Consider the following 27,687-nt stretch of genomic DNA (forward strand, 5'->3'; position numbering starts at 1 on the left):
TCCTGAGGCTATAGGACAATTAATACTCAAAGGAATAAAAGCAGCAAAGGCAGTGTTTAGAATTTCTCCCAATAAAATTATTACTCCGTATACTATGGATCAAATTGATGAGTTAGCTAATGAATTAAATACTTGGGCAATAATCATGTGTAAATCTAATGTTTCATTTGATAACCACTTACCATCTAATCCTTTATTGTCTTTTTGGTCTTCGCATCCTGTAGTTTTTCCAAAAATGACAAGAAAAACACCTATCATGAATGCTCCAAATATATTCACTGATGGGTCAAATAATGGTACAGCAGCAGTAGTTACCCCTGATCAAACTTTTACATTTTTAGTACCCAAACAATCAGCTCAAAAGATAGAGCTTAATGCAGTATTAGAAGCTTTTGTGATGTTTAAAGATTTTGCATTTAATTTATTTTCTGATAGTCAGTATATAGTTAATGCTGTAGTATCCCTTGAAGATGCTGGTAGGATTTCCCCTTCCTCTACTGTTTTCTCTTTGTTTTCCACTATGCAAAGTCTAATCTGGGACAGATATTTTTTATAGGACATATCAGGGCACATATAGGATTGCCTGGAGCCCTTAGTTTGGGCAATGATTTAGCAGATAAAACTACACATGACATACATATTTTCTCTACACTAGAAGAAGCTACAAATTTTCATAAAAGGTTCCATGTCAATGCTAATACTTTACAAAAGCATTTTAAAATAACTAAGGAACAAGCTAAACAAATAATAAAACAATGTCAAAATTGTGTGACCTTTTTATCACAAGTTAATCTTGGAGTCAATCCTAGAGGACTGATACCTACCCATATTTGGCAGATGGACGTCACACACTTGCCACAATTTGGAAAATTAAAATATTTGCATGTTACAATTGATACTTCTTCCAGATTTTTGATGGGCTCCCTTCATGCCAGAGAAAAAACTAAAGATATTATAGCTCATTGCTTACAAAATTTTGCCACTGTGGGCATTCCAAAACAGTTAAAAACGGATAATGGTCCTGGTTATACTTCTACCTCTTTTAAAAAATTTTGCTCATCATTTGGGGTTACTCATATAACAGGAATCCCATACAATCCACAGGGACAAGGCATAGTTGAAAGAGCTCATCAAACTATTAAAATGTACTTATTAAAGCAAAAAGAGGGAACTGGAAAGGGGTATATATCCCCCAAATATAAGCTTAAAATAACCCTTTTTACTCTAAACTTTTTAAATTTGGATTCATCAGGGCTTAGTGCTGCGGAAAGGCATATGTGTCCAAAAAATGTACATAAGCCTAAGGTACTTTGGAAGGATATTCTAACAGGACAATGGAAAGGTCCTGACCCAGGGATTGTCTGGAGTTGGGGTTCTGTTTGTGTGTTTCCACAGGGAGAACAGCAGCTGATTTGGATTCTAGAGAGACTAACCAAAGCGATTTCTACATACCAAAAAGAAGATGATTTGACTCAAATCCATAACAGCTGATATCCAGAGCTCCAGCTTGGTTATTCTTACATCTGCAACAGTGGTTCTCCCACACCTGGAGGCTAATGAATAATGAACACCATTAAAGCCTATTTCAAATGTAAAAAACCTTGGGGCTTGCTTGTGGGAATACCTTCAGACCCAATATGCAAGTTACAGGAAAAAGGATATGATATCCCAAAAAGAGTCAAACCCAGCTGGTAACCGGGATGTCTTTTTCAGTATCTATTTTATTATTGCCTTTTCTGACATCATGAAGTTCTATTTTATTTTTTGATCTCGTACAGACCCAGCTTAATGTTTTTCTGATCAGTTTTATTTTTTGACTGGGAGTTTTTAAACATTGCAATGGAGATTTCACCTGTGTAAAGCTACAAGGTCTTTACTATTGTCTTATGTGTTGTGTGTTATGTGTGCACACTTCTGTTTTGTGTTGTATGTCTGTATGTGCGTACGTCCATATATATGAGGAGCGCTCATGAAAAAATGGATCTGAATTTTTTTTATTCACGTGATTTAAATGGTTTAATTTAAATTGGGTATACAGCTGTTGAGGATTGTTTTAATATGTGAACAAAAAAGGAGGTTAACAGATCTGTTTGTTTACTTTCACCTTTCCTTTTCATTATATTTAATAATTCTGTTCAGGATAATGTAAATTGTTCAGAAAATTGTTTTCTTATTACCTGTTGGAATGTTACGTAATTTTTTTTTTTTAGCCATCATTGCCAGAATTCCTATCTTCATCCCAGTGCTGGTGAAGACAAAGATAAAACAAAACTACAGCTTCTTCAATAGCTATCACAACAAACTGTATAAACTGATGCATCGATGAATAATGTAACTCAACAAGTGATGCTCAATCAAGGAATCGATTTACTTTGGGAGGAAATGAATATATTAATAGATTCCTCTGCTTTGAACTGCTTGCAGAACTTGCCTGGACTATGTATCACTTGTATGCATTGTGAACTATCTGTTGGTGCAGCGAATTGTGGTAGTGCTGGAGTATCTTTGCTGATGGTGTCACCAGTGGTACAATTTTTCCAGAGGAGCCGTCATTTGGCTTGGTGTCGTGGCATTCTGCATCCTCCTCCCTTCTGCTAGTGATGGTCTAAAATTTGGGGGCCAACAGAGGTGAGGCAAAGAACCTCACCCCCCCACACTGGCACCAAGGCCAAATTTGGGGGCCAACAGAGGTGAGGCAAAGAACTTCACCCCCCCACACTGGTGCAAAGGCCAAATTTGGGGGCCAACAGAGGTGAGGCAAAGAACCTTACCCCTCCACACTGGTGCAAAGGCCAAATTTGGGGGCCAACAGAGGTGAGGCAAAGAACCTCCCCCCCACTGGTGCATAGGCCTATCCACAAGTATGGCTGTATGCTGAACCAGTAGTCAGTGACAGGTATGATCCAATTGCAGTGGTACCAACCTAAGACAGGAGGCTGACGCCTTGAGGTCAGCTCATCCGATGACGGGTAAGAACCATATGTAGTATTGGGCAGCCTAACAGGCACAGTCCCTAAGCCATATGCTTGGAGTTTAATTAAACAGAAGGGGGGAGATGCTGAGAGCCATAGCCCAGTCAGAATGATGCATGGCATTTTTGCCAGAACGGAGTGGTTGAGAGGTGACGCCAGCAAGCCATTGAGATGATAATGGTTATGTTAAGCTGTGTATTCAATTATAATATTAGACCCCTGATATCTGCCTTGGCCTGCTACTTTGGAGTTCTCGAGCTACTTTGGAGTTCTCTCGGGGATTCCCGGAGAGTTCCCATTGGTTGGGGAAGTGCCGAAGGAGGGATTTCCGGTTGGTGGTTCCTGGAGGAGCCGCGTGGCGTGCGGGAGAGTTCCCGGGAGCGTGTGTGGAGTGTGCTGGTGGAGTTCAGAAATAAAGTTTGTTCCTGCTTCAGTGGCTCGTGATTTGTGCCCAGCCAGACTGCGGCACCAAATGTTTTCTCTGATATAAGGAGGACGACTCGTAGTGGGGTAGGGAGGGGGAACATGGGAAGAATAGATGAATTCTAGATAGGGAAGTGGGGAGGAAAGGAAAGAAAGGAGGCAGGGGATCAGCAAGGATGGTGGAATGTGATGGACATGATTATCCAAAGTACATGTATGAAGACACAAATTGGGTGTCAACCTACTTTATAACAAACAGAGATACAAAAAATTGTGGTATGTATGTGTAATAAGAATTGTAATGCAAGAAAAAAAATACATGTATAAAGACATGAATTGGCATGAATATAGTTTATACAAAGATATGAAAAATTGTGCTTTATATGTGTGATAAAAATTGCAATACATTCCACTGTCATTATTTAAAAAAAATAAAATAAATTTTTAAAATAAATAAATAAAAATTTTTAAAAAGAATATAAGTAATGGTAAATTCTGGTAAAGATGTGAGGGAAAAGGTATTATTTAAAAAAAAATATTTAAAAAATTGTTTGTTATACATGAAAGTAGGATGCATTTCAATTCATAGTATACATATAGAGCACAATTTTTCATGTCAGTGGTTGTACACAAAGTAGAGTCACACCATTCATGTTTTCATACGTGTGCTTAGGGTAATGATGTCCATCTCATTCCACCGTCTTTCCTACCCCCATGCCCTCTCCCTTCACTTTTTTTCCCTTTGCCCTATCTAAAGTTCCTCCATTCCTTCCATGTTCCCCTCTCCATCCCCATTATGAATCAGTATCCACATATCAGAGAGAACATTCGGCATTTGGTTTGGGGGATTGGCTTACTTCACTCCATCCATTTACCTACAAATTCCATGATTTTATTCTCTTTCAATGCTGAGTAATATTCCACTGTGTATATATGCCACATTTTCTTTATCCATTCTTCTACTGAAGGGCATCGAGTTTGGTTCCACAGTTTAGCTATTGTGAATTGTGCTGCTATAAACATTGATGTGGTTGTGTCCCTGTAGTATGCTGTTTTTAAGTCCTTTGGATATAGACCAAGAAGAGGGATAGCTGGGTCAAATGGTGATTTCATTCCAACTTTTCTAAGGAATCTCCATACTGCTTTCCATATTGATTTCACCAATTTACAGTCCCACAAGCAATGTATGAGTGTAGTTTTTTCCTCAAATTCTTGCTAACACTTATTGTTGTTTGTCTTCATAATAGCTGCCATTCTGACTGGCATAAGATGAAAACTTAGAGTAGTTTTGATTTGAATTTCTCTAATTGCTAGAGATGTTGAACATTTTTTCATATATTTGATGATTAATTGTATATAATCTCCTAAGAGGTGTCCTGTTCCTTGGCCCATTTATTGATTGGGTTATTTATGTTTGTGGTGTTAAGATTTTTGAGTGATTTATATATCCTAGAGATGAGTGCTCTATCTGATGTGCATGTGGTAAAAATTTGCTCCCCAAATGTAGGCTCCCTATTCCCCTCACTGATTGTTTTGTTTGCCGAGAAGAAGCTTTTTAGTTTGAGTCCACCCCATTTATTGATTCTTGATTTTATTTCTTCTACTTTAGAAGTCTTGTTAAGGAAGTCAGGACCTAATCCAATATCTTTAAATCCACCATGGAGCCAAGGATAATGATAAGAAAGGGGTAAGCAAAATGCCACACAGCTTTAGTATCATCTTTGAAATCTCTTAATTCAGCATTTACTTGGGTGCTGTAAATAAATGTTTAACAAATTATATTCTGACAGTTTTTGTGATTTTCAATTTCTGTGGAAATCAGTGAGATGTGTCCTTGGAGTGACCAACTGCCAATTTTGCTATGTCAATCTCTCAGGGTCTTTTTGATGTCTTCCATTTTTATCATTTTCAGGGTTTTCTCTTTTTTTCCTCCTTACATCTTTTTCCCTCCTTGTTGGAGATTGAACGCAGAGGCATTTTAATTCTGAACTATATCCCCACACCTTTTATTTTTTTACTTTTATACAGGATTTCAAGTTGCTTAGGGTCTTACTAAATTGCAGAGGCTGACCTTAAATTTGCAATTATCTGCCTCAGCCTCCACATTCCATGCTGCTAGGACTATAGCTGTGTGCCTATAATCCTTACATCCTTTAAAAAGAGCTGTTTTAAAGTTATTTTTATATAATTCCATCATGTGTGTTTTTTTGTGGAGTAAGTGTTTTTTCTCTTGCATATGTAATATGATGTGCTACTCCTCGAATGTAAAAATTTCCTATTCTATGCAAACATTGTTTCATATTTGGATTGTGTTTTATTTAATGAATGTCAAAATTTGTTTGTTCTGCCACTTTAAGTAATTTGATCATCTTGAGCCATTTGAGATATTAAGTCCCTTTTTTTAAAAGACAGGTCTGGGATAACTCTTACTCCAGGAAAAATGTAGCTTTACTATTGTCCCAACCCTCTTTTTTTTTTTCCTCCTAATTGTTCAAAAAGTTCAGTGTTCTCTGGCTGAATGGTTTGGCAATATATAGCAGATCTCCATGCACTAAGAAGAGTTCACCTTATAGCTTCCCAGCAATTACTATTTGCCTCACTTTATAGAGTTTTACCCTATTCAGTGATGCTAAGCCAAGCCCCATGAAGATTTATATAGCCCCATGAAGATGTTTATTAGCCTCACCTCATTTGTTTCTCTTATATTGGAGAAATAAACTTCTGGAATACTTATTACCCAATGTTTCAAAAAAGTGTATAGAATACATTTTCTGTTTTTCTAGTTGTGATGGGAACTTAACTGTAATTTCCATTATTCTATTATGGCCAGTGTGGCAATTTCTCAGCTATATTAGAGTTTCAGACTCTTTTTTTATCCACTAGCAATTCAGAGGAGTTTGTCTAGTTTTAAAATTTTACATCTAAGCTATAAGGTTGGCATGTGTAAATTGCACATAGTAATCTCAGATTTTATTGTGGTTTAGGTAGCAACATTTCTGTTATTGTGTATTTGTTTATTTTTTCTTCAGAAATTTATACAATCAGTTCTTTGACCTCATGAACAGAAACAAAAATATATTCTTTGGAGAATGTAAATTTTAATATACATATATTAAATTTACTTAAAAACAGTATTAATTGTTCTTTTGAAAAGGCAACAGAGTAGGTTGTGATCCTAATACTTTTTCCCTCAGCATTTGTCTCTCAATGTTCCAAATATTTAAACTGGTATATGCAAAGAGAACATTTAAGAAACAAATGTTCTTTAGCCCTAGCTGAATCACAATGTCTCTATGTCCCCCAAATCACTGTCACCTCTCAACCTGGGGAACTTTACTACTCTATGTATCAGATGAATACAAAATTAGTAAAATCTGCAAGGTAATCAGGTTTTCTCATACCTGTCTTCATCACTCCAATGATCATAGCAGCCTAGAGCACTGAGCTTAAAAGAAATTTGAAGCTATATCTGCATTTTCTGAAGTACTATAATAGAGAAGTGATGTCTGACATGAATATGCATGAAAAATTAAATGCAGGAACCTTCCTTATAGTATCCCTGGATCAGCCTGGTTCTTGCCTCTTCTCTCTTTTCTTCATTGACTTTCTCAGCAAAGGTGAGGAAAATCTCCTTTGCAATAGGAAAAAAATCTCAGACTTATCTTAATTACTCAGTAACATGAGAGAGGCATTTCCTGAGAGACAACCCAAAGAGGAAGAAATCCTCTATATATGAAAACATAGCTTTTCTCCTTCTTTTAAATGATCTACCTACTAGTGTTTTTTTTTCCTTAAATTAAAAAAAAAATCTTTTTGAAACTTTTTATTTCTTTGGGGCTGGGAAAAAGTAAGAAGCAATTATTACAACTTATAAGAAAATTTAGCTTACTATGAGTAATTGGAACAGTGCCTTCTCTATAATAATTATAATTATGCAGCTAGCTATACTGCCATGTTTATATTTATTTTAGATACTTGGAAACTCAGACAGATACAACATCCAAATGTTTTTATGCTGTTATGGTCTATGTCTGTTTTTTATTGGACTTTATTTTTATTTCTATATTCCTTTTTTCCAAATTTTTTTAAAATTTTATTAAAATTTGTCATTCTCAAGCATCCACTTTCCATTTAACAGCAAATCTTGATTCAAGGTTGGAAATGTACCTTTATACCATCCATGTTTTTCATCTATCATTGTAAGTTAAATCACATCATTTCTCACCAAGATCATTTCAATGGCCTCAAAACTGTTCTAATTCTGCTCTGGCCAATAGCACGTTTTCCCTGCTCAATCTGCCCCTCACACATACACACACATACAGACCTATCTACTTTCTAATCAATTATTACCAAAAATTATCCAATTAAACCAGATTAGATCACTCTGTTGAAATATACCTGTCAGGTATATACCAGCTGCTCATGTTAATTTCCCCTTCACTAAGCCTCAGCCAAACTGCCTTCTCTTTCTTCAACGTGGACAAGTTTGTTCCAACCTTTGCCTTTTGCTTTCAGCTGGCTTTATGTTTTTGCACAACTGCACTTTTTTTCACTTGGAGTTCATCTCAAATGTCTCTTCTTCAAAGAACTCTATTGATTATAGTCTTTGGCTCATTGAAAATTATATAGCTCATTCTTTCCAAAGCAGTTATCTATGTTTACATTTATCATGTTTGCTCATCTAATTAGTTCTTTTTTTATCTATCAATCTTCCCATATCCCCCAAAAGTGAGGAGAAATCTTTTTCTAGCACAGTCACCCTAATATTCCAACACTCAGTGTCTGGCACATTGTATTCATAAGTTTAATCTGAACATATAAATTACTGTAATAAACACATCACATTGCTCATACATTGTATTATATTTTTTGATCATTTAAAAGTTTTAAGACATAAATTTTTTAAAAGGGAAGCTACAGACTCTTATTGGGTATGGCAGACATGGGTTATAGGACAGAAGTCATGCCCTTTTGATTTCAAATCCTCATTATCTGGTTAATCTTAACCTTTAATGGTGTCACATTAGTAGACATACTGATGCCATTAGAGTAATAAATAATTTGGAAAATATCTCATTCCTACTTAGGATGATTCCTCTCTGGAATATATAATGAGTGATCACCAATTAATGACCTATGTTATTTTCAACCAATGCAATTTAGTAACTGGTTTGCTACACTTTTTCTTTTCTTTCTTTGCTTTTTTTTTTGTTGTTGTTTTGTTTTGTTTAATCTGTAAAACTACTTGTATATCATTTCAGAGCATTTATTTTGGGCAATTTAAAATGTTTTTCTTGGTGCCCATTCTCATTTTGACTCACATGAAATTTTTCTTCTTATAATCAGCATACCTCAACTTATTTTTAGGTTGACAAGTTCAATCTTGAAGTCCATAAACTTTTTCATTTTGCTTAAGTCAAAATATAACATACAGAGGAATCAAAGACATGTAGTTTACAGCATGTAGAGACAACAGAAACTCGAATGAACAGAATGCAGTGAAATACAGTACATACTAGTCAAGAAGAAAAAAACACATTATTTTTATGAGACTATAAATATCATTTTCTCATCTACATATGCTAAGTTGTGTCTCTGGATCAACAGATGCCAAATATGCTCAAAGAGATCATACTTCCATATAGCAACATTGATTTTTAATAGCCCTTTAAAACAAATGAACAACAAAAATTCTTCCACATTTATTATAAAATGTTTGTGATGATTTCCATCACAGTGTTCAGTATTTTCCATACAAATTTCTATAAGAAAAAATGTCTTTTTGCACTTTGGTGTGGTTGATCTCCTCATAGGATTATATAGTACACCATGATTTTTTCCCTTTTTGACTGGATTCAGAAAACTAAGGAATCAAATTATGTTCAATTCCAACAAAGGTGTTAAACTTTATATTTAAAATATATGCTACTTCTCACTTTCATACTTTCTTTTTTTCATCTTATTCATCTTACATGTACACATATTTAGCAATCTGAATATATAGATAATCTCAACTCAGATTACATTTATAATTTTTTTCACCACTCAACCCCATGATAGTACACATTGAGATTGGTCCTGATGGCAGAGTAAGCAGATGTCGAGTTTGCTACTTATGAAGATGCTGTGTCAGCTATATCAAAAGACAAAGCAAATATGCAACAACACAGGTATGTAGAACTCTTCTTGAATTCTATAGTGGGAGCAGGCAGTGGTGCTTATGGTAGTCAAATGATGGGATGAATTGGCTTGTCAAACCGGTCCAGTTTTGGTGGCCCAGCTAGCCAGCAACTGAATGGTGGGTATGGAGGGGGTTATGGCGGCCAGAGCTGCATGAATGGATATAACCATATCCACAGTTTTACAGGGAAACCCCAGTGATTTCAATCAAACATTGCATAGGTAGCCAACAAGCAATAAATAGCAGCTACTACAGCAGTGGAAGCCATAAATCTATGAGTATGAATGACATGGGAAGGATTTCTACCATGTCCAGTATGAGTGGTGGACAGGGAACATAATCGATTCTGGTCCCACTGACTCTTGGTCAACTGTTTTTAAAGAAAAAACAAAACTTCAGTTTACCAATTTTTGCAATCCAAGCTTGTGATTTATGCTTACTCTATAAGTGGGAATCAGGATTATTTGAAAGACAAGTTTCAGTATTGTTTTAACACAGCAGTCATTCAAGATGTAACGGCAGAGTTGAGTAAACTATAACTGTTAAACAATTTTCAGCTTTTCTCACGTTAGTTATATTGAAGGATGTACCTACACAGTAAGCATATTTAGATTAAAGCAGTTGAATTATGTTAAATGTTGTTCTTATACCACATTATATTGAACACTGTTTGGATTCATGTTTTAAAGCATGCTTTTTTGTAAAACTCAAAATAGAAGCTGTGTCTACAATTAAAAGTGTAACATTTGGGGAAAAAACATGCTTACGAACACACACATATATCTTAATAAAGAGCATATTCATTATGAAGATATTTTCTTTCTTAAAAGTTTCATCAGTGCAGCTTTCACTTCCTTGTTCCTCAGACTATATATCAGGGGATTCAACATGGGAATCACTGTGGTGTAAAATACTGAGGACACTTTCTCCTGGATGAATGAACTGCTGGAAGCAGGTTTGAGATACATAGACATGAGAGACCCATAAAATATAAGAACGGCAGTCAGGTGAGAGCTGCAGGTGCTAAAGGCTTTGGACCTGCCCTTTTTAGAGTGGATGCCGAGGATGCTGGTAAGAATAAAAGCATATGAAATGACGATTGTCACACTTGTGGCTACCATGTTAAATCCACCAATGATAAAAATTAAAAGCTCATCAATATAAGTGCTGGAACAGGAGAGTTTAATAAGAGGAACAATGTCACAGAAATAATGTCTAATAATGTTTGATCCACAGAAAGACAACCTTAATATACAACCTCCATGAATCACAGCATCAGTGAAGCCTACTGAGAAAACAGCAGCCACAAGCAGAGAACAGACCCTAGGGGACATGATAACATTATAGAGTAGCGGGTCGCAGATGGCCACATAGCGATCATAGGCCATGGCTGCCAACATGTAGCACTCAGAAATGACAAAAATGCAGAAAAAAAACAGTTGAGTCATGCACCCAGAATAGGAGATGGCTTTATCCCTGTGGAAAAACCCTGCCAGCATTTTGGGGATAATGACAGAAGAATAGCAGAAATCTAAAAAAGACAAACGACTGAGAAAATAGTACATGGGAGTGTGAAGTTGAGAATTCAACCTAATTATCATGATCATGCCAAGATTTCCTACAGTGGTTACTAGGTAAATCCCTAAAAAGAGGCAGAAAAGGGGCAGCTGAAGCTCTGGTTGTTCAGTCAATCCTAAAAGAAGAAACTCAGTCACCACGGAATGGTTTCTTATACCCATTCTCCTTGGAGGAATCTGTGGAGAAGAGAGGGCAAAAATCAAATTATACAGGCAGAATCCCAGCTTTTTCCCAGTTCCCTGCAGCTAAGGTATTTCTAGCTGTGAAAACACTGACTTTGTGTTAGTTAAAATGAAATCAGAAAGCATCTACCTACCACAGATTTTATGAACCATCAATACACATTCCCAAGTCTCGAGTACTTTTAGCAAAGGGCAAAAATTTTCACCACAGGGTTAGAGACAAGAATGACACTAAAGATTGTGGGGTACATTTTCTAAAGCAAATCAGTAAAAGAGGTACATAAAGAAGGACGGGACGAGCATATTTTTGCCATTGACACATTTGACAAGAACAAAACCTACTTCCAAGATTTCTATATGGAACTTATCTATTGCTAAGATCAATTATGATTTTCTATACCAAGGCCTCCAGTGTTAGTCAGCAGAATATTAATTCGAGGAAGATGTTAATGGGCACTATATGAAATGAATCATAAATTCAAATATTCTGAATTATACAGAGTTGAACAGGATTTTGTAAGTGAAGGATGGCTCAGGCCTCCTGAAGGATTACTATGTGACATATATCTCCCAAACTTATTTAATGACAGAGTATCTGTACCCTTCTTTTTAAAACATATCACAGCACTACTGTGACTTGGCATGTTGTAGGAAGCCATGTTTTCATTTGTGTGTTCTATTTGTAATCTAATTGTAAATGGATATCCAGGCAGGAAGTTTACTCCTCTTAGATTTCAGTAAAGATGGATGATGGTAGAAGACTGACCTACCAAAACTGTTTCTGCCTTTTGAACCTCCAGTTGCCATCTGGGCTAAGCCTCCCTTTCTCACCAAGGCCACCCAAGACAACATAATGCTCAGAGCCCACCTGGAGGCTTCCACATAGCACTTCCTGTCTCTACCTTGTCCTGTTTTCAGGAAGGGCACAGATGGCACCATCTTGGAGTTGCCTGCTCTGAATTCAAGTATGGCCTTGTCTCTGAAAAATCTGACCGCTTTTTTTTTTTTTTTTTTTTTGAGTGATGGGCTACTCACAGAGCAGTCTTATGTTTGCCCAAAGGTTATGAGCCTTTCTCATATATCTGAGCCAGAAGTTTTTTAACTTGCCCAGTCTAGGATTTTCCGTTTTCCCTGGCTCTTCAAGAAGATGTTGTTACTGGGACATGAGGGGCATGCCTATAATTCTAGTGACTCAGGAAGCTAAAGCAGGAGGATCACAAGTTTGAGGCCAGCCTCAACAATTTAGTGTAGCCCTTAGCAACTTAGCAAGACCCTATCTCAAAATAAAAAATAAAAGGGCTGAGGGTGTGGCTCAGTGGTCAAGTCCTTCCGGGTTCAATCCTCAGCACCCCCCAAAAAAATTTTTTTTTTGAAAAAAAAGAAACTGTTCTTATCTTCTTGCTTCTAATGAATTACTGCCTGCCTGCCTTATTAGGACAAGGAACACTTCCTTTGACCCCTTGAATTCCAAGGATGCAGGAAATTCTTTCTTATTTCCTAGATCCCTCTCTCAGTTTAAAACAAAGAAGCTTCTTGACACCAAACAGCTGTTCTCTGAGCAGATTTCCAAATTCTACAAAACACGTGTCCTGTGTGTCTGATCTTCTCTTGTCCTAAGGGATGAAGATGGGGAATCCTGAGGAAAAGAGTGTATCCTTTTGCCTTGGCCTGTTACTGAAATACCCTGGGGTCTTCCTTTCCCATCATCCCTTGCCGGTCTGTATGTGCATATGTAATCACAGAGACAACATAGAGAGAAATATCCAAAGTTCAAGAAGATCCTATGCTCAGTTCTTTGTCTTTTATCTCATGAGTCCTTAATCTGTGCTAAATGTCACAAATGCAGTGACCAATCTCAATATTATTTCTATTTGTCCCACATTTCCCTAATCCTTCTGGGATTTCTATTAAAGCACAATGTCTTTCCTCCTGCCCATGTTTTTATTTAATTCCAGTGCCATGCACACTTCTGCTCCTATTCAAGCTAGTTGGGATTCCTCTTCCCTATGTTTCCAACTTCCCAAAGCATTTCTGTGCTTCCGGTCCTTAAGGCTACTCAGTGTGGATCATGGATCAACAACATCAGCACTTAAGAACTTGTTAGGATTACAGCATCTAAGGTCCTACCTCACAGCTACCACATTAGAATCCACATTTTAACAAGATCCTTCCATGATCTGTGTGCACATAACAGTTCGAGAGATGCTATTTTAGATTATTTTCTCTTAAAGTTGAAATCTTCTTGCTTCCTCTCGGTGACAGAAAGCATTACCTGATCCTGCCAAGCCCATCCTTGAAAAGCCTTCTTGGCTGAAGAATATGAAGTTTTACATTTCAGCATGTTGTTACTTCTATGTGAACTCAGAGATTCCATGGCTGTGTAACTAATGATCAGGTCAAATAGCTTACTACAACAAATTATATTATCTTTTTTGTGTATAGGAGGAAATGTTATACAAATCATGTCTTAATTCACATAAAAATGAGCAATGATAACTAGTATCCACTTATTTTAACCACGTGGCCAGCCTAGTGATAAAGTTTGATTAGACTGTATATCTGCCCATCCTCCAAAAATAGTCTACTACATTGACCCAGACCACATCTTAGATATTTTTAGGAATTTAAAAGCATATTAAGGTATTTTAAACATTTGAGTGCATTCCATAGTATTATTAAAACTGTGACTATTGATATTGCTGTATGAATGTGGAGTCTAAATTAATATTGCCCAAAAGAAACTTAATGCAGTCATGGGATATTTAAAATGTCCTAGGAGCCCATTGTTTTAAAAGTAAAAACAAACAGATGAAGTCAATTTTAACAGAATTTTTGCTTAACTTAGTATATACAAACTACTATCACTCCAGTGCATAATCTATATGAAAATTTTTTATGGGATTTTTATCATTTTTTTGAGGTGGGTATGGGAAAAAATTCTAAAATATACAGAGTATTTTGCACTTAGAGCTCAATTTGAACAAGCCACATTTTAATGCTCAATAGCCACTGATAACTAGTGGCTTTCCTATTAGAAAGCATAAGCCTAGAATATATATTTTCCTAAATCTGGGATCCCAGTTGTACCATGGTTACAAAGTGGCAAAGAAAGCAATGAACCATGAGTCATAATATTTAGTTTCAACCTCAGTTCTAAAACTCACAGTGCAATATTTGAGTCATCATAGGCTCTGCCAAGCTTCATGATGTAATCTGGAAAAATTAATAAATACTTCAACAGATTGTTGTACAAATTAAATGAGCCAACAAGTGTGAACAGACTTAAGGTTTCATAAATATATTGGAAATATATTTTTAAAGCTGGTGATTTCACAGATCAATTCAGATAAGAAACAAAAGTCCCTAGGAACAGTGAGTGGCTATTGCATAACTGAGTGTGAGGTGGATGCCCAGGGCCTCTTCCCTCTACTCTTGGGACTCACTGAGCTGCAAATATGCAGAAAGTCTAGAGTTCATGTAGACAATCAGGAGAGGATTTTTAGAATATGTTTTAATAACCTTACAATAACATTGGAATCTTGAAGCCTCACCTTCTTCCTTCTGAAGATTATATCGCTTCTCTCTTCTAACCTCCTCAAATTAGAAGATGGATTAATTATACTTTCTTCCTCAAGTGTCTAAACAACCATAGCTAACAAGAAGCTAGGACTTTTATTTCTAGTTCTAATATTCTGTGTCTAGAACTATAAAGACCAGTAGTCTCCAGAGCTTCTCATCTCCTGAGCTCTGATATCGTGTGTATTTATAAGAACTGTCCCCAGAGGGCCTGCCAGTGCAGCATCTGCCATAGATTAGGAACATTAAAATAAGGGACAATTTTGCATTCATCATTGTGTCCCAAAGGCCAAGCCCCATTCCTGGCATATAGTTGAGTTTTCTTTCATCATCACATTCACCCCCATTAGGCATCATGTCAAACAGAATGTTTTATTCTTCCCAGTCTATAAAATAATGATCTGAAAAAAATAATGACAATAGGTTATAAGGAACAATCTTCATTTACTAGACAAGTTATCAAAAGAGAACAATTCTTAGTCAAAAGATATCAGTCATTAAAAGTGAAGCTTATGGTATAAGAAAAGTAGATAATTATGGCACAAAATTTTTGCTTATCCTTAAAATCAAATACTTTGGGTAATCATCCATTCTTCTCCCCTTTGTCCTAGCAATTTATTGCATAGATATCTACAGAGATCTAGTACTTGAAACACAGAAATTAAACTATAATCAAGGAATTCACAACTAGTCTGTGAATTATACATATTGTAAATAAGGTTTAGTAAAGTAAATCCCAGATCAGCCTGTTAAGATTGTGGTGTGTGTGTGTGTGTGCGTGTGTGTGTGTGTGTTGCTCCCTCACCATACAAGTAGTGGAATTTAGAACTAAAATTTTTTTGTGATTTACTATAAACATATTTTGTGGCAGGTAGCTGATTAGAAAAGATCAAACGAACAAGTGTTATCCAAAGGCAAAGAGAAATATTCAGAGTATCTGTTATATCTCCCTCAGTGTAAGTATATCAAAGTTGACTTAGCTAAAGCATAGTCAGGCCAGGCACTCCTCTCAATGTATGGAGAGAATTCTTTGATCAGGAAAAAGGAAACTATTAAGCCAGAAGAAAAAAAAGAGGCAGTTTTGCTACTATTGCTATCTGGATGTCCCCCCACCCCCTCTCCCCCACACACAGTTCAGTGTTGTTTTCTTTTGTTTTGAAATTTAACTTTTTAACCCTTCAGTTAGTGCTTCCTCAGGCCTTTACGTGCTTAGATTTGGGAAGAACCACCAATCTATTTGTCTCCTCCTGCCACTCTCACCACCACATCATTAGTCCTGAAAAGCACCTGCTACCCACTGAGGAGAGCCGCTTGTCCACTTCTATCCATCAGTATAAAGCTGCCCTCACTGGGTGGGCCCAGTCTTGATTGCTACTCCACCAGAAGCTGCCATATCAGCCCCAGTGGAACTGAGCATAATACTTAAAGATACCTTTTTTAACTTGGATCTCCCATGTCTTACTTTATCAAGTATTTTGTCCAGAAAGTGCTGCAGTGTCTTACCAAGATTTATTCTAAAATCAAATTTTTGTTTTTAGCTTCCTTGAGTACATGAAAATGCAATGGGAGATGACCCAAAAGCAAATCACACCCAGGGCACATATCCTGTTCTCAGATGTCAGAGCTCTCTGCAAGTGGATACTGCTTTTTACTGAATCAAACACATCAATTCCTGCTTTCTCTTCATGTCCAGTTATGTCTGTTCTGCTCACAGAAACATCCATGCCAGCTCTCATGTACACACACACACACACACACACACACACACACACCCTGTAGGAAAAGAAGGAGCAAAAAGAGTTTATTTGGGGGGCACTAGTCCAGTCACTTTGAATATATTATCCCATTGGGTAACTCCTCATAAGGTGAATATTTAGCCCCATTTTGCTGTTTATGTTGCAGGAGTTTGAAGTAATCATGACACTTGCTCAAGCCACACAGCTGGTAAGAGGCAGAGTAAAGAAGAAATTTAAGAGTCCCTCATGCCTGTACCATGCCTTGCTACCACACATATATGTCACTCATATGTAGAACATATGTATTTTAAAAAGCAGATCTCAAAAAAGTCGAGAGTAGAATGATGATTACCAGAGACTGGGGAGAGGAGGGAGGAGGGCAAGATGCAGAAAGTCTTATCAATAGGGAGTAAATTGTAGTTAGAGAAGAGCAAGATGTTTTTGTGTGCTATTGCACAATAGAGTGATTATAGACACTAATAATGTCCTGCATTTTTCAAAACATTACAAGAAAGGATTGTGAAAGTTTTTTAAGTTTATTTATTTATTCTAATTTGTTATACATGACAGCAGAATGCATTTCAATTTATAGTACATATATAGAGCACAATTTTTCATGTCACTGGTTGTACAAAAAGTAGAGGTACACCATTCGTGCCTTCTTCATACATGTACTTAAAGTAATGATTCCCATCTCATTTCACCATCTTTCCTATGCCCATGTCCCCTCTCTTCCCCTCCCTCCCCCTTGCCCTATCTAAAGTTCCTTCATTCCTCCCATGCTCCCCACCCCAACCCCAAGCAGCATCCACATATCAGAGAAAACATTTGGCCTTTGTTTTTTTGGAATTGGCTTACTTCCCTTAGCAGGATAGTCTCCAACTCCATCCATTTACCTGCAAATGCCATGATTTTATTATCTTTTAATGCTAAGTAATATTCCATTGGGTATATGTACCTTAGTTTCTTTATCCATTCATCTACTAAAGAACATCTAGGTTGGTTCCACAGTTTAGCTATTGTGAATTGTGCTGCTATAAACACTGATGTGGCTGTGTCCCTGTAGTATGCTGTTTTCAAGTCCTTTGGGCATAAACTGAGAAGTGGGATAGCTAGGTAAAATGGTGGTTCCATTCCAAGTTTTCCAAGGAATCTCCAAATGATAAATGTTTGAAAAGCTAGGTTTTGTCTGATTTAAACACTGTCCAATAAATTCGTCTATCAGAACTACATTACTGATTAATATGTTCAATTTTTATTTTTATGTATCAGTGAAAATAATTAATAAAAATAAATGAGCACACAATGAAAATAAAATTGAAATTAAAAATCAATGTTAATGTGCTAAAAAAATCATCAGGGCACCTGGTAAAAATGGGTTCCATACTCTGCCAAAATTCTGATTCTCTAAATATGGGATTGAATAAGAATCTTTAATTTCAGTAAGCTTCAGATAGTTACATAGTCAAGAAATTCCTCAGGGTGGCAAAATGCCATCATCCAGTTCTGCACATCAGGGAATCCTGCCCTAAAGACTGATGGCCCTACTTAGAAAAATTCTTGGACAGGAAAAAAAAAAAGAATACGGAAACCAAGTGGTATGTTAATGCATCTGAGTAGAAGCACAGACATGCCCTAAACACAGGTTGTATGGATACTGTTCATTCACAAATACCATGAACACCTTAACGAAGGTCCAACATGCAGAGGAGAAATTGTCCACTTCAATATCAGTTCCCTCAGGTTTCACATCGACACTGTGCCTTTCCTTTCAGGAAGATCAGGAATGGTTGTTTCAGCCACAGGCAATGTGACACAGGACTGTCTTGGATTCACAACCTCAAGCAGGAATTGGACTACTGGACCTTAGATAATGAGATGGCGGGTACAAGGCCTCAACACCAAGTCCAAGAGTATTTCTGATGGATTAATGGAGGTGGACACTATCCTGTCACTTTAAAGTAAACAAAACAAATATCAGAGTGAAAGTCCCCAAAAATATACAATTAAACTTTGCCTACAAAATCACACCTGTGGGTTAGAGAGGCACAGGAGTTCCTTGTAACTTATTAGCTTTCCTGTTCTTGCAATTATTGTTTGGATCACAGAGGTACCTATGTACTTATGTGACATAGACACTGATTTAGATTAACAATCATTCCATTTTCCTTGAGTCTCCAGAGCGTGTGGTATTTGGGGAAAGTTTTAATTGCCCCAGGTGGGACTGTGTACAATTATTTGAAAATGAATCCTGCACTCATTAAATATTATAGTTTCTACTTTCCAGGACAAAAATGAGAGTGAAACATTTTTATATGTATATACAGTCTCAAACAAACTCCAGTTTCTAAAATTATCCCCCAACCCTACATGGTCATCTGTTACAAGGATGACATGGTTCATGATTCTTGTTGTACATTTTTCTTGTCAACCCCACTAATGAGATGGCTAAATATCTAGACGGGGCAGATATTCAAAGAGACAGAAAGAAGATGCATGCATGGGCTTTTCATTTCCAAGACCTCTAAAGATCCATTTTTACTACTTAGTATAGTGGTTGTTGTGCAAGTTACCTTGCCTCTCTAAGCCAGTTTCTTCACTGATAACATGGGCATATGAAGGATGGTTGTTCTATTTAAATGTTAAGTATTTTTTGAAAGTTCTGTAAGAAAATGCACAGAGTATTTTATAAAATATAAAGGCTTCATATAGGTTTGCTGTTATTATCAGTGTTTATTGGTTTTTATTTTTAATTGCTTTTATTTTTTAAAACATGACAGTGGAATGCATCACAATTCTTATTACACATGTAGAACACAATTTTTCATATCTCTGTATATAAAATATGTTCACACCAATTCATGTCTTCATACATGTACTTTGGATAATGATGTCCATCACATTCCACCATCATTGCTAACCCTCTGCCCCCTCCCTTTCCCTCCCACCTCTCTGCCTATCTAGAGTTCGTCTATTCCTCCCATGCTCCCTCTCCCTAACCCCACTATGAGTCAGTCACCTTATATCAGAGAAAACATTCAGCATTTGTTTTTTTAGTATTGGCTAAATTCACTTAGCATTATCTTCTCCAACCCATTTACCTGCAAATGCCATGATTTTATTCTCTTTTATTGCTGAGTAATATTTTATTGTGTATATATGCCACTTTTTTAATCCATTCATCTACTAAAGGGCATCTAAGTTGGTTTCACAATTTAGCTATTGTGAATTATGCTGCTATAAACATTGATGTGGCTGTGTCCTTGTAGTATGCCATTTTTAAGACCTTTGGGTATAGACCAAGGAGAGGGATAGGTGAGTCAAATGGTGGTTCCATCCCCGGTTTTCCAAGAAATCTCCAAACTGCTTTCCATATTGGCTGCACCAATTTGCAGTCCAACTGGCAAAATATGAGTGTGCCTTTTTTATCTAGAGAGAGAGAATTTTAATATTTATTTTTTAGTTTTCGGCAGACGCAACATCTTTTTTGTATGCAGTGCTAAGAATCGAACCCGGGCGGCACGCATGCCAGGTGAGAGTGCTACCGCTTGAGCCACATCCCCCACCCAATGAGTGTGCCTTTTACCCCACATCCTCACCAACACTTATTGTTGTTTGTCTTCATAATAGCTGCCATTCTGACTGGAGTAAGATGATATCTTAGAGTAGTTTTGATTTGAATTTCTCTAATTGCTAAAGATTATGAACATTTATTCCATATATTTGTTGATTGATTGAATATCCTCTTCTGAGAAATGTCTGTTCAGGTCCTTGGCATTTATTAATCAGGTTATTTTGTGTGTGTGTGTTTAGCTTTTTTGAGTTCTTTATACCCTAGAGATTAGTGCTCTGCAATCATGAAATTCATCTGGAATAATAAGAGACCCATAATAGCTAAAGCAACCCGTAGCAGAAAGAGTGAAGCAGGTGGCATCTCTATACCAGAACTTAAACTATACTACAGAGCAATAGCAACAAAAATAGCATGGTATTGGCACCAAAACAGACTGGTAGACCAACAGTATAGAATGGAGGACACAGAGACTAACCCACAAAATTACAATTATCTTATATTAGACAAAGGCACCAAAAACATGCAATGGAGAAAGGATAGCTTCTTCAACAAATGGTGCTGGGAAAACTGGAAATCCATTGTGGGAAGCCATCCTGACACGTGACTGGGCGGCTCCCGTTAAGGGTCTGAGGCTTCTGGCTGTGTCGGAATTTTCCCGGCCCTTTCCTGATGAGAGAACCCGTCCGTGTGGGGGTGTGACTGACCACTGACCCCGGGGGCCCAATCACTGACCCTGACCTTGGAGTGCAGTCCCCCCTCAACCTTCATTGGATGGAATTATCCCCTGAATTTCTTGTTCCCCAATAAAAGGCTACTCCCTGGCGTGTTCACTCTCTCTCTCTCCTGCTAGCCCTGAGTAATCCTTGCTGCCCTGCTGGGCGGTTAGAGGTTGGAGCCAGAGAGGGGAGCCGTCTCGGACCTGGCAATAGAAATAAGGTAACTGAGTCTGTGTGTTTTATTTCGATCTCTTCTAACTAACTTTATGCCAAGAACCTCATTAATGAAACCATTGCGCAGGCCGCATGGTGGAATCCATATGCAACAAAATGAAATTAAAACCCTGTCTCTCACCATGCACAAAACTCAACTCAAAGTGGATCAAAGACCTAGGAATTAAATCAGAGACTCTGTGTCTAATAGAAGAAAAAGTAGGCCCTAATCTTCATCGTGTGGGATTAGGCCCCAACTTCCTTAATAAGATTCCTATAGCACAAGAATTAAAACCAAGAATCAATAACGCGATGGACTCAAACTAAAATTTTCTTCTCAGCAAAAGAAACAATCTGTGAGCCTACATCTTGGGAGCAAAGTTTTACCTCTCACACATCAGATATTGGTGTTTATTGTGGGGGAGGAAACAGTGAGGGAATTGAACCACTTAACCTCTCAGATTCCACCCCATTTTTCAAGATGAATTTCAGTAAAATCTTTAAAAAGAAAAAAAACCCTAAATATTAGAAGAGAATGTCATTACATTTTTTTGTACTTTGACACAATGGACTATGGATGATGAAAACTGTTTCTAACTGCTTGCGACATTAGCTACAAATACTACAAATATTTAGATTGCGGCCATCTGGAACTTATATGGATATGAACAAAAGGTAACATGCAAAAGGAGATAAGTTGCTACTGCAGGATAGAATAATTTGTGAAGCTTTAAAAAGTTTTTTTTTAATTTTTTTGTTCTCTGTTCTTTTTTGGTGGTTGTTTTTTTTTTTATTTTTAGTGATAATTTTAGGCTTCTCACAATTTAGATCTCTCTTTGTCTTTTCAATGGATTTATTCTCTAAGATCTCTGTTTTCAGCTCCCTTAGAAAATTAAAGCAGATCAAACTTCATTGCAATGCAAGGCTGTGATCAGAAATTATTTTATCACCACTAGATTCTCACATTTCTTCTTGAGCAAGCATCTAGGAAAGAAAGCCCCCAAAAGAGCCAAATAAGAGGGTAGGAACAACATTGAAAGGGTAGAGAACAGAGAGAGAAGGTAAAGGAGCTGAAATAAAGAAAGCATCTGTATTAATAGCTGAGAAGAAGAGACATCCAAAGGAAGAACACAAATTATCTGGTAACTATCAAAATACCAGACCATCTCTCTGTAGAGTTGAAAAATATATACAGCTAGCTAATTCTTCCTTCCCACCTTTCTAACCCACAGGTTAGATATTTGAGGTACTGCTTGAATTAAGTCCAAATGTATCCATCTACTGAATTTTGTAGGTGACCAAAGATGAATAGTAGTGTTTTGAAGTTAAGGTTAGAGCTATTGAATTCATCTGCTCAAGAAATCTCTGATATATGAGCTATTCTATATCAGATACTGAGAATACAACCAGTAGAGGGGAAATGTCTTCAAAGAGTTTATGGTCTAGAAATCATACCCTATACAACCAATATTGTATCATTGTGTAACAAATAATTTCAGAAAGCATGCACATGGTGAAGAAGACAAACAGAAAGGACATACTAATTGTAAGTAATAGGATTACTAAGATGGTCTGTTTAAAAATATGTCCTGAATGTGAATTATTAAAATAATTAATGATTAGGTTGCTTTTTCCAATACAAAAAAAAAAACAGACATTTTTTCTGTCTTGTCAGGGAAGACAGTCCTAATATACTCTGGTCATGTACATAATAAGTCTTGAATTAATATGCAAGGCATCTTAATTTCTCTACAGAGATGCAATGTCCTATATGACTTCAAATAATAATATCCTAAAAGTTTTTGCTGGAGAAATTCATAGAAATCATATAAAGTCATCTCATTTAAAGTTGAGGTTCAAAAAGAATAACTTATCTACTAATAAAAATGGCTAGTTAGTGGCAGAATGGGAACTAGAATCCAGGTCTCTTTTGCCACTCTATGGCACTCTGCATTGACTCATATGTGCTTTTAAATAAGTTCCTCTTCAGATCTTCTACAGAACTTACCTATTGAAACGAGTTAATTCTACATTGATACATTGAGAAAGCTGGTAGATTTACTAAAAGGCAGAACCCATCTTAATCCAAAGAGAACAAGCAAATAATATACATGGAAATGTTTAACATTCTTCATTAATTTTCATCTTAAAGCAAACTATTTTCAATGCCCCTAAATCTGCTCTAAGTACATAGTAGTTTTTTAGCTAATGCAGGTTGTTCTAACTTGAGTCTTTTTTCCATAATTTTTCATCTTGACTACATTTATCACTAAATTGTTCAGGATTACTGCATTATCTTCAATTTTTATGACAAATAAGGATGAGCACCTTTTTATATGCTTACTGACAATTTGACTGCTATTTTTGTAATTTACTTGGCTAATGTGTTTTGCACATTTTTTATTGGGGAATATTTCTCATGAATTTCTATAGAAGCTCTTTATGTATTCTAGATACTAGTCCCTTGTCATATATGTATATTTCAAGTATATACTCCCTAGTCACAGGCTATCTCTGTAGCAGAAATATAACTAATAGCTCTATCATGGTACAAAAGCATGAATTCTTCTGGAGGTCATGAATAGACATTTTACTATATAGTCCTCTGATGTATATAGCTAAACTCTGCTTTGATCTTCTCATGAGGAAAATGAAACACACTAAATCGTGGTCTGAAACAAAGTTGCATCTACTGCTAGACAGAGAAGAGAAGAGAATTGTTAACTATGAATTGTTAGATCTCCCTAACATAAATTGAATGGGATAGATATAGTGGGAGAAATTATATAAAATGAAGAAAAATAAGTCTCTGATTACTTCATGAGTTTGATTACAAACTCTTCCTTTAAATGTTCGCCTTCAGCTTTCTTTTCACCAATCCTGAGATGCCTGATGTCAGGTCTAGAGAGAATTACCTAGAGTATAGTGGGCATAGGGTCATTTCATGGAAACACTTATATGAGTATCTAATGTATGGCAATATTTTTCTTTAGAAACCTATTTTGACTTTATTATGACACCAGTGGTATAGCACATTGCCACTTTCTACTGGAGTTTCTTCTTCTGCAATCAAAACTCTTGGTGGAACTTGGATGTCAGCAACAGGGGATCCCATCAGGGGGTAAGAAACTATTTGAGTGGTGATAGTAAGAAGAAACCTAAGATCTGAGAGGTCAGAGTATCAGCTGCTGGGAAAATAGAAAGAGGTACCTTACAAAGTTCAAGGGAACAGAGTCCAAGTAGGCACCTTTACTGGGGAAAAAAAATAGCAGGCATCTAGGAAATTGGTTCAGTCACACAGTATCACTGAATCAGAATAAACCAAACTTCACCCAGAAAAATTTACCCAATAAAAAAGTTTCCTCAACCTAAGAATTTTAGAAGCACATAAACTCCTCTTCCACCTCCTCCATTGGTGTTAGAAAAATTCAATATCCATTTGTCAAAATAAAGCATCCCCACAAGTATACTATAATTTTTAAAAGATGAAAAAAATTGTTGAGCATATTTATTTTAATTAGGTATTTATGACAGCAGGATTGCATTTTAATTCATTCATTCTGAATACATGATAAAACATACACACATACATACACACATCAAATGAAGTAGAGACAAACTATAGTACAAAGGCAATATGAATTTTTAAAATTAGACAAATGATTACAGATTACTTATTTTGAGACAAAATAAGAACAGAAAGCTCAGGTCACAATACTGAAAATGACAAATACTCAAAAATTGAACAAAATATTTTAACACATTTTTTATTTAAAAACTATACAGATAGTCAATCTTTATATGAAAAGTTTTTGTTATTAATTATCAGTAAAATGAAAATTAAATCCAAAATGAGATACTACAAGACATCTATTAGATAGCTTAAATTAAAAAGACTATCAGTACCATGTCCAAATTTGGATATGGATCATAACATTGCCCTAGAGGATGTCTGCTGGGAGCCATTAGCCAAGTAGGTATGACAATTTCCTTGCCAGTGTACCCCATGTTGCTGACATGTTGCAGTGACATTGAATGTAGGTGACCTTGCTCAAGGACCAAGGCGGATTAGGGTGTTCCCAGTTTAAGATAATCGTGTTTAGGGCGTTCCCAGTTTAGGTTCCAGGTTTAAGGTTTAAGATTATTCCTGCTGGGAATAGGGCGTATCCTGCTGCCTGAGTTCCCCTTGAGTTCTCACGGGATTCAGACAGTATATTTTGGAGATAGAAGCCCAGTGGAGGTGGATTTGGGCAGAGAACGTGGATTTCCCCAGAACGTGATTGTAGACAGCTGGTGTGAGTTCGGGAATAAAGAGTTGCTGTTTGAATCTACAAGCTGTGTGGTGGCTCGTGATTGTGTGCCCAGCCAGACTGCGGCATTTGTCCCCAGCCAGACTGCGGCAGATGTCAATGTTTCAACCACTTTGAAAAAGAGGTTAGCAATTTCTTATAAAGTTAAAAATACACATACAATGCAGTCTCATATTTCAGTTATTTCCTCAGGTAGAATGCCAGCAAACACATACACAAAGACCCCAAGGCTACAGTTTATAGTAGCTTTATTCAAGATAGAATCAAACTAGAAAAAGTTAAAATGTCTTCTAACATGAATGCACAAATACATTTTTATTTATTTATTTATTTTAATTAGGTATATATGACAGCAGAATGCATATTGATTCATTGTACACAATTGTAGCACAACTTTTCATTTCTCTGGTTGTACATGATACAGCATCACATGATATGTGCAGGCATACATGTACCTAGGGTAATGATGTCCATCTCATTCCACCATCTTTCCTGCTTTCCATAAATACATTTTGATAAAATCATTCAATGACATTATCTTCAGCAATGAAGAAGAACTAAATACTTATAACTCAAACAACACGAGTGCATCTGGAAAACATACTGCTAAGTGAAAACAGACAAATGCAAAAAGGCTACATTCTTCATGAACCCAATATATATTATATTGTAGAAGAGCTAACCTATAAAAATAGAAAACACATCACTGTTCATCAGAAGGGATGAGCTGACCACAAAAGCACATGGAAACTTTTCAGAGTGATAAAATATTCTACATACTAAATAATGATAATGATTACATTGCTGCATAAATTTATAAAAACTTATCAAACTGCACACTTTAAAGGTTGGATTTATTTTATGTAAATTTACCTCAGTGAACATGAATTTTTAAATATGAAGTTTTGTCAAACAGTTTCTTTTAAAAAAAATACTTAGAATAAAACTGAATAAGCATTAGGTTGACATAAAACAGGAACTGAAGAATTCTGGTACAAAAAAAGGAAGTAAAATGCAAAATTATCTCAGTATAAAAACAAACTACAAAACTTCCAAACAGAATACATAAGTCCAAAATTTCAATAAAGGGCAAATAGGATACCAATAAGAAATGTCAAGAAAAAGTGCTCGCTTTGGCAGCACATATACTAAAATTGGAACAATGCAGAGAAGATTAGCATGTCCCCTGCACAAGGATGACACACAAATTCGTGAAGTGTTTCATATTTTTATTCATTTGGAAAAATAAGAGACCCAGAATAGCTAAAGCAACCCTTAGCAGGAAGAGTGAAGCAGGTGGCATCACTATACCAGACCTTAAACTATACTACAAAGCAACAGTAACAAAATCAGCATGGTATTGGCACCAAAACAGACTGGTAGACCAGTGTAACTAAATACAAGACAAAGAGACTAAGCCACAAAATTACAATTATCTTATATTAGACAAAGTTTCCAAAAACATACCTTGCAGAAAAGATAGCCTCTTCAACAAATGATACTGGGAAAAATGAAAATCCATATGCAACAAAATGAAAATTAAACTCCTATCTCTCACCACTCAAAGTGGATCAAAGACCTAGAAATTAAATCAGAGACCCTGCATCTAATATAATAAAAAGTAGGCCCTAACCTCCATCATGTGGGAATAGGCCCCAACTTCCTTAATAAGACTCCTATAGTGCGAGAATTAAAATTAAGAATCAATAAATGGGATGGACTCAAACTAAAAAATTTCTTCTCAGCAAAAGAAACAATCTGTGAGATGAATAGAGAGCCTACTTCTTGGGAACAAATTCTTACCCCTCACACATCAGATAGAGCACTAATCTCAATCGTGGTATATATGTGTAATAAGAATTGTAACGCAAAAAAAAAAAAGTACATGTATAAAGACATGAATTGGCATAAACATACTTTATATACAAAGATATGGAAAAACTGTGCTCTATAAGTATAATAAGAATTATAATGCATTCCACTGTTGTGTATTTTAAAAAATAAATTAATTAATCAATTAATTAATTAAATTTTTAAAAAACTCAAAAAAAACAAATAACCATCAATAAATGGGCCAAGGACCTAAAGAAACACTTCTCAGAAGATGATATACAATCAATCAAAAAATACATGAAAAAATGTTCAACATCTCTAGCAATTAGAGAAATGAAAAATCAAAACCACTCTAAGATATCATCTCACTCCAGTCAGAATGGCAGTTAT

General features: G+C 36.2%; 1 protein-coding gene and 1 non-coding gene across 2 annotated transcripts; one reads left to right on the forward strand and one right to left on the reverse strand.

The window, feature by feature from the left end:
- Window positions 1-10,382: 10,382 nt before the first annotated feature.
- On the reverse strand, window positions 10,383-11,327 carry LOC124088900 (olfactory receptor 8D4). The gene has a single exon (XM_046438708.1). It carries the CDS (start codon window positions 11,316-11,318, stop codon window positions 10,383-10,385), a length of 936 nt encoding a protein of 311 aa, XP_046294664.1. The 5' UTR covers window positions 11,319-11,327.
- A 15,261-nt stretch (window positions 11,328-26,588) lies between these two features.
- On the forward strand, window positions 26,589-26,695 carry LOC124088971 (U6 spliceosomal RNA). Its single transcript, XR_006850541.1, has one exon. It is a non-coding gene; the product is annotated as a U6 spliceosomal RNA (small nuclear RNA).
- Window positions 26,696-27,687: the final 992 nt, after the last annotated feature.

This window comes from Marmota monax, unplaced genomic scaffold (assembly GCF_021218885.2).
Source record: "Marmota monax isolate L192 unplaced genomic scaffold, Marmota_monax_Labrador192_F-V1.1 WCK01_AAM20220418_F8-fsc00081, whole genome shotgun sequence".
Taxonomy (NCBI): Eukaryota; Metazoa; Chordata; class Mammalia; order Rodentia; family Sciuridae; genus Marmota; species Marmota monax.